We start from the raw sequence: 8,155 nt of genomic DNA, 5'->3' as shown, positions 1-8,155 counted from the left end.
AAGGGAACAGCCGAAAGAAAAAAAAGACTGACAAGTCCAACCTTTAAGTTGTTTTTTTTTAAATAAGTTAGTAAGCTTTAAGTTCAATTTGTTAAAAGAAAATACTGAGTTCAAATTCTTAAAAACATTTATATTTCTCTTGGAGATATAGATTTACTTATTTATTCAAAACCTGAATTTATACCTTTACCTTTTGTATTAGTTCTCTTTTCTGTTGTGCAGCAGGTAAAAGGTAAATGAAAAAAAAAAATCACAAGCCTTAAAACTAAATATTTGACCCATTTATTAAAAAAATCCTAAAAAACTAATTATGAATGACACAAAAAGCAATCAGTAAAATAAAGAGAGCAGAGTTGCAGTTTTATTCAAGTTTAAGCTGGAAAAAAACTGAAAAGTGAATTTGTGTGGGTGTCTGCATGAAAAACCGGTACAAAAAAAGGCATTTTGTGAGGCTTCATTATTGCTTAAGTACTCAGTAAACTATGTCAACACATCAATGTAGAAGATGTTGAACTGTAGTGATTCAATGTGAAAATAATTGTGTATTTGTGGCACAGCATCGGATGCATTTCTGTTTGTGTGGGATTTAAACAACAATCCAGTTTAAAATAATTAGTTTTTTTGTTTCAGTTGGAGAACTAACAAAAAGGTAAGGATTCCAAGCAGCAAATAAAACAAATTCAGTTTTGGTTCCTCATTTTCGTTCCTGATGCACCCAATCCTACATCCCTCCCAGCAAACCTCCAAATAAAGATTTTATTAGAATCAACTTGTTTTCTTACTACTTTTGAACAACCCTGTGATCTAATTGTTTTTCTCGTCTTAGCATCATTTGAGCTGACTGCAGCAGAATAATCATTATGTACCCGGACTTTTACTGAGTACCTAAGCAACAAGCTGCTTCCTTTGTGTTCTTGTTTTTTTTTTGAATCAGTCGGCTCCTTCTGTGCTGACTGAGGCCACAGCTGTTACATAATAAGGTCCTTCTCTGAGGTAAGTCTTCAGGCGGATGTAATTTTGACTGCCCAGTATCTCTGCAGCTGTAGATGAAGCCGCAAGAGACCCCACCAGTTCAAACTTGGCATCTTTGGCCTCCTTTGTTTGACCAGTTGAACGATCCAAAACAAACTCCATGAATCCCGGGGTGTTCATCATCATCTTCTGACCCCATGGCTGATTGGCAATGGCCTAAAACACACACACACAAAAACATGATCACTTAAAGGGGACAGTAATAAAAATAAAATGCTGGTAGTTCGAAGGCAGCACTTACAGTAAAGATCCGTAAAGCCCCGCAGTGAAGCTCTGGAAAAGGCTGCGTGCTTATGCTGCGAATCATGTCCATTGGCTTGTTAGATAAAAGCTGGAACCAGGACTCTGTCAGGGACAAAAGGTCTTCTGTTTGATGATCTGGCTGATAGAAATAGAAACTCATCAACTGGTCATATTTTGCAGGTAGAACAAATCCAAATCTTTCATAAATAAATACCTGTAGGGTCAGAAGTTGAGATATGGCGTCCAAGCTGCGAACTCGAAGCTCAGTAGCTCCAGAACCAGCGAGCTGGCTCATTCTCGAAAACACAGCCTTGAACTGTTGTCCTGATCACAGAAAACAATTTGAAAAACTCTAAAAACCTTCTGAGATAAGCCCAACACATTTTTGTCAATCTTAAAAAATGACTTTTGAGGCATGGCGTAGCACCTTTGCATTAACTGTGCATGCTTTATATCCAAATGAAAAAGCTGTCTAAAACACAATAAAACATAGATTTCTGCATCATTTTTACCATGGTTATTAAAAATTTAATCGGGTTATTATTCCTTGCAAGGGAGAAACTACACGTCACTAACTTATATAGGTGGTCATAAACAATCTTTTTGTTTTTGTTTAAAAGAAAAATTTGAATAAAATTGATATAATTCATGAGCTCAGTTAAATTTGTGTAACACACTGCTTTAGGAGGAGGACTGGTGGGTCAAATGATCAAACAATATCAAACATGCCTGTTTTCTGCAGAACCTGCTTCCCTTCGACTGTAGAGCCAAGTAATCCCAAAGTGTCCAGGGCCACACCAATCATCGCAGGGTCCGGATTGAGGGCCATCTCGAACACCTTGTTCAGGAAGGCTGGGTACGCTTCACAGACCTGCTGTGGGCTGTCCATGATGGCCAGGTTCCCATAGAACTTCACCAAACCTAAACCAGCAACATCCACACTGTAAGGAACTAATTACATCATTTGTACTTTTTAAATCAAATCATGTTTTTAGTTTTGGCATCCCATTCTGTAACAGCAGGACTAAATTAGGGTTTTCCATCAGCCTAAAGTTCACTTCAGTTACAGTATATTTACCTTAAAACACTCAAATATACATTTAGTTAATATTGTAATAAAGAAAACAGTTTCTGGTTTAAGGTTAGCTTTGGGCTTTTTTATATATATAAAAAAAAACTTACCAGGAAGGTAGAGTGATGAGAAGGGGTCTGTCTCTGCTCCTCTGATCATGTTGGAGATTTTATCCATTATACCCTGCTGAGCTAAATACTGACGGCCATGCTGACTGTGAGCCAGAGTGGTCACCATCTCTATAGCTGTAGCCCTGATAAAAGAACAAATAACAGTATGAGTAAAAGTAAGACTGTGAAAATGTGAGAAGATGTCAGACAAAAGATAAACATTCCTTCACGTAACAACGCCACTACCTAATTAACACGTCATCTCCTGTCAGCTCGCTGAGCAGACGAGAGATGAGGCCACTGTTGGCACAGTAACCCAGAGAAATGGGAGAAACAGAAGAGATTTCCACGACCAGCTGCAAGCAAAAAGAAAACGAGAATAACTCATCACAAAAAAACAAAATAAATAATTAACAGAAAATAAAAATAGTCTTACTGTTTCCATTAAAACACGAATTAAAATGATTATTACATCATAATAAATATGAGCCAAAACAACTTATATTTGCAAGAATATGCAGCAACTTGAATGTACCTCATATATTCTGTATCTTATAATGTCACTTGTGGACATTACATCCTTCACAACTTCCAGGAGGTCACTCTTGAATAATTTGTCTAATCCAGGCTTGGAATGACTTATCTTTGAAAGGGAATGAATCGCCTACAAAAGAAAAACAAATGATAAATACAGCAGAGGCAGTAGATCTATTAAAGTTTTATTATGCCCTTTCTGTGCTTCCGTCATCACCTGTTTTGCCACAGACATCTTTTCCTCCTTAATGCAGAGGATCATCTCTCGTAGGATATCCTGATTGTTGAGAATTTCCGTGACAGCTTCCGGGTGCTCCACCACTCTCCCAATCTAAAATACATAGAGAAAGCAGAATGATTTAAATTACCTGAAAGTTTTGGTGGTAGTTTTCTGCTTTGCATGTGTACAAACATCCTACCTGTGTCAGGGCCAGAATCTTAACAGTTTCATTAGGATGGGTCAATCCGCCCTGCAGCTCGGCTCTGTAGTTCTGGACCAGATGGACAGGGCTGAGAGCCAACAGGATGCGTTCAAGGATGTCCACGCACAGCTCAACCTGCTCCCTGCAAACAAGGCTGACGTTACATTAGGAGCTCTACTACACCTGTTGGCCATTTATTATTCTCTGTTCACACAACTATATATCCCATTGACTTGACAAGCTCAGATTGGGTTAAAATCAATTCCAGCTCATGTAGGTGTTTGGGCATTATTTAATTTAGCAAAAAACTGTTAAAGCTACTATTATTATTCATAATATTATTGTTTTCCTTTGTAACTAACTTAACATACTGGACAGAAAGGAAAGTCTCCAGTATGAGGAAAAACGACAATTAATTACTTCTCTGCTGCAAAAATAAACACTCATCGACAGTTAAAAGATTAAAGAGATCATTTTCACGTAAACACATAGTTTAATTTAAAAAACATTAGCACTGAGAGAACAGGGCTGCTCACTGAACTTAGCATTTGTAGCCACTTAGCTAGCACGCTAACAACTAGCATAGGTCAAATTTAACTCGATAACGCTGCCTAATGTTGTATCAACTCACTGTTTGTGTATCTAAGTGTTGGTAACAACACTAAAACACACCCTGTGATTCAGCTGTTGTCATGCAGAAGTTTCTGGTCGAGTATAAACAAGCTGGACTGAGTTAAACCAACCTGTCATTAGAGCACAGCAGAGAGAAAATCACATTCAAACGCTGTCCGCTCACTGCCTCTCTTAAAGCACTGAGTGGAATCGCCAACAGAGCGGTTTTTAAGCTCTGAAGCTCTTCAACTGGGTCTTCTACGCCCGAGATTTCCTCCAGTAAACTCTGAATGGTAGCTGCCATGACTGTGAATGTTTGGGAACTACTGCTTCCTACTTCCTCTTCTTCTTTTTGCATTTGAACTAGCAGATGAAGCATTACCGCCACCTGCTGGTCAGAGTGGGAGGAGCCACTTGACGCTACTCACTGTTGCTATGGAAAAGTAGAGTTCACACACACACACACACACACACACACATATATATATATATATATATATATATATATATATATATATATATATATATATATATATATATATATATNTCATTAGTGCCTCTGATATGTCCTTTGGCACATGCCACATTTGATGCTGACCTGTGCAAATGGCTCTGAATTGCACAGGTCAGCATCAAATGTGGCATGTGCCAAAGGACAGAACAGAGGCACTAATGATGGCAGCACAAGAGCAATAGAAGGGCTGAAGAGCCACATGTGGCACAACAAGATCACAACCAATAATATTATCTAGTTCAACGCTAAGACAATAGGACTTTATGTATTATGATTTTTCCAATCATTGAGACAATATTTCTGGTTGACTTGGGACAAATGTCCTGCTTGCTTCTCAGTTTTAATTTGGATCAACATCCTTCATCCAGCAATACTTTAAGTGATTCCTGCCGCATCATGCCTCACCCTCTAATATGTTTGGTCTTAAATAACTTAATCCAGTTTAATTCTGAAATGGAAAAAATCAATACCATAAACCCTGAATCTGACATTGAAGGCTGGGTATTTTGGGGAAATAAATCAAAACTTTACTGACATTATTGTCAGTAAAAACAAGAAATGACAATGTAGGTAAAAAGTTCCAACTTTTTTATTTGAAGTTGTCAGTAAAGTAGAAATGTTATATAATTATGTTGTGACAAAATCAACACCTATCTAAGCATTTTAAATTCTTTGGATCATATACACTGACATAAGATTTTGTAGCAAACTAGGAAATGTCTCAATATGATCAAACAAAATTAGAATTTTTGTTTAAGACTGAAGGGCTCTGGTCATTTTCTTTGGCTTGATTCAGCTGCCCTTCAGTTGTATGCATAATGCAGGATAACCTCCCCTGGAACAGAAGGTAGTCGGGTGCAGAGTTACATGCTCCTAGTGTTTCATGGAAATGGAAACCCTGTGTGTGATTGTTGGAGAGGCTGCCACAGCAGCAGGTCCACTCATCACCTGGAGTTATAAAACAGATGAACAACAACACAGCAGCTGCCATGCAGGTACAGAGCAAATTTGAAGTTTGACTCTCATAAATTTTAAGTGATGTTTAATCAGCTTGTTGGAACTCATACATATTTTAAGTGATGTTTAATCAGCTTGTTGGAACTCATACTCTCTTTTCTTAAAATAATCTTTCAGTACTTCTTGTGCAAACTGCGTACTCATCAGTGGTGCTTCCTCCTCTTCAATGTGTTACTCTTCCATGCCTTGTTGTTTGGGGCCGATTTTGTTGAGGAGTACCTCCTGCAGCCCACGCCTGTGGTTTACACCGATGGCACGGTCATCAGAATGAGAGAGAAAGCAAGGAAACTTGACCTGAGTACCGCAAAGGAGAACGTGTCCAAGGCCTACCTTATTTCCAACCCTGAGTCCTGCAGAAACTGTGACATCTTCCTCCTTACTCTGGTCTTCAGCTCCTCAGCTAATCGCACCCAAAGAGATGCAATCAGAAAGACATGGGCAAACCAAACACAAATCCAAGGCTTTCCAGTAAAAACACTGTTCTTTTTGGGATCGATTCAGACCTCTGATACACAAGAAAGCCTCACAAAAGAGTCTGAACGTTATGGAGACATAATCCAGGCTGATGAATCAACTATTCATGATCCAAAAGAGAGAACGGTGTCAGCACTTCAATGGGTTATTGCCTTCTGTCCTCTTGCACGTTTTGTTCTGCTGACCAAAGAGTCTGTATTTGTCAACCTACCTGCCATTGGGAGCTACCTGCTGCGGCCGCACAGGCACCCTGAAGATCTGTATCTGGGTAGAGTGATCCAGAAAGAATCCCCCGACAGGAACCCAAAAAGTCCCAGCTTCCTGCCCCCCACACTCTATCCAAACAAGTTCCTGCCTGAATACTGTGATGGAAATGCCTACGTCCTGTCGCAGGATGTGGTCCGAAAAGTGTATGTGGCATCTGCAGCCGTCCTGGCACCTGTGCCGGTGGATGTATTGATTGGTCTCTGCGCTCAGAAAGCGGGTGTTGCACCGACCCACAGTTCCAGGTTCTCAGGAGACAGACATATCCACTACAACGTCTGCTGCTACCGGCATCTGTTCAGCTCAGCAGGAATGGGGAGCCAGGAGTTAGAAAGAGTGTGGAGAGATATGGAACAGAAAGGTGGACGATGCTCTCTGCTGAAGACGTATTATGGTCTGGTGACCTGCAAAATTCACACATACTTGGACAAACTGGCTCTATTCAACTAACAGGGGTGATCATAATGTTATAAATAGGTATGAAATGAATGTTTAGTATATTTTCTTTTTGTTTATTTTTGTGCGTGTTCATTTTGAAGCAATATGATAAATTTAAAATAATCTGTTAATAAAACTCTTATGAGGAACCACGGCTTCAACAGAAGGAGTAAGAGGTCTTTTTTAATGTTTTGCTTCATTTTATGCCAATTTTTGACAACTCCTTTCCTTGTAAACATGTTAAGTTTTAATGTAATGTAAGTTTTAATAAGTCCCAAACTCCACTCTGTTTTTTCACTCTGACTATATATGAAAATCATAAATAATCATTTTTAGTAGGTTTTTCCTTCTGTAATTCCATTTGTTGGATCAAGTTATAACCTTTAATGTTCTTCCTGGATCTTGCCAGAGGGGACTGAGCAGTAATTCTTCTGCACCAAGGAAGACATCCAGTGGCCAGCAGGAGGCATAGCAATACATCAACAGAACAACCAGGAAAAAGAGCAGCTTTGTGTTTTTAGTGGACAGTTCATTTAATCCGAAAACATTAGAGACACCACAAAGTTCCTCATAATTTCTGTAAAAACCACGCTAGTCACAATTTTTAGTGTGCCGCTTGTTTGTATGTGTGTTTTTATTGTCGAATAGTTTTATGTAATCAAAAGACGCCAACCAAAGACATCTTTTTTTTTTATCCTGTCTATGTTGCTCAAACTTTTCTTTTTTTTTTAATTCCACAAAAGAAAGGCTTGGCCTCTGTCCCTGCACCATGAGCTGACCAAACAAAATGTTTGGATGTTCTGCAACGTTCTTCCTGCCAGTGGTTTACACTGAAACACTTGATTCTACCTTGGAAAAGTTCCACTGTGTCTGCTGAGCTTTCCCCCAAACTGTCTGCCTCTCTTATTTTCTCAGAAGCCTTTTGGCATCAAATAAAAATGAATCACTAGTTCATACTAAATAAAGCTCAGTAGCTAAATAAACCAGAACCTCTACTTGTGTTGTTAACAGTAGTTTTTTAGCCATCGTGCTAATTTATGTCAAAATCTATCCATCTATGAATTCATTTTCTGTACCCAACCGCTATGTCTTAAGCATCTAATAAACTTATATCCTTTAAGATAAGGTCCACAGCATTGTCTGAGTCATTGCTTTGCGCACACTTAAAAAAATAAAATAAAATAAATAATTATATATATATATATATATTTTTTTTTTTTTTTTTGTGTGTGTGTTTTTTTATATATATATATATATATATATATATATATATATAAGAACACACACACACAAAAAAAACCCCAAAACAAACAAGAATTCAAAGTTAATGTTGTCTGGCCACTGTGGTATTTCAAATTTATCCAAAAGCATGTGTGAGTGCAGTTATTCTTCATTTGGTCCTGGCTCAGAATGTTGTTGAAGT

The 8,155-nt window shown here is 38.3% G+C and overlaps 2 protein-coding genes across 2 annotated transcripts; one reads left to right on the top strand and one right to left on the bottom strand.

Moving 5' to 3' along the window:
- Window positions 1-334: 334 nt before the first annotated feature.
- Window positions 335-4,365, bottom strand: psmd5 (proteasome 26S subunit, non-ATPase 5). The gene is made up of 10 exons (XM_017407532.3): window positions 4,157-4,365; window positions 3,411-3,555; window positions 3,209-3,322; window positions 2,993-3,121; window positions 2,704-2,813; window positions 2,458-2,600; window positions 2,005-2,196; window positions 1,490-1,599; window positions 1,274-1,414; window positions 335-1,188 (listed from the first exon to the last, which is right to left on the bottom strand). Exons 1-10 carry the CDS (start codon window positions 4,327-4,329, stop codon window positions 931-933), a joined length of 1,515 nt encoding a protein of 504 aa, XP_017263021.1. The 5' UTR covers window positions 4,330-4,365; the 3' UTR covers window positions 335-930.
- Window positions 4,366-5,475: 1,110 nt separating this feature from the next.
- LOC108230905 (putative UDP-GlcNAc:betaGal beta-1,3-N-acetylglucosaminyltransferase LOC100288842) lies at window positions 5,476-7,805 on the top strand. The gene is made up of 2 exons (XM_017407533.3): window positions 5,476-5,534; window positions 5,674-7,805. Exons 1-2 carry the CDS (start codon window positions 5,505-5,507, stop codon window positions 6,742-6,744), a joined length of 1,101 nt encoding a protein of 366 aa, XP_017263022.1. The 5' UTR covers window positions 5,476-5,504; the 3' UTR covers window positions 6,745-7,805.
- The last annotated feature ends 350 nt before the right edge of the window (window positions 7,806-8,155 follow it).

Source organism: Kryptolebias marmoratus, linkage group LG14 (assembly GCF_001649575.2).
Source record: "Kryptolebias marmoratus isolate JLee-2015 linkage group LG14, ASM164957v2, whole genome shotgun sequence".
Taxonomy (NCBI): Eukaryota; Metazoa; Chordata; class Actinopteri; order Cyprinodontiformes; family Rivulidae; genus Kryptolebias; species Kryptolebias marmoratus.
This window is presented reverse-complemented; position numbering and strand designations above follow the sequence as displayed.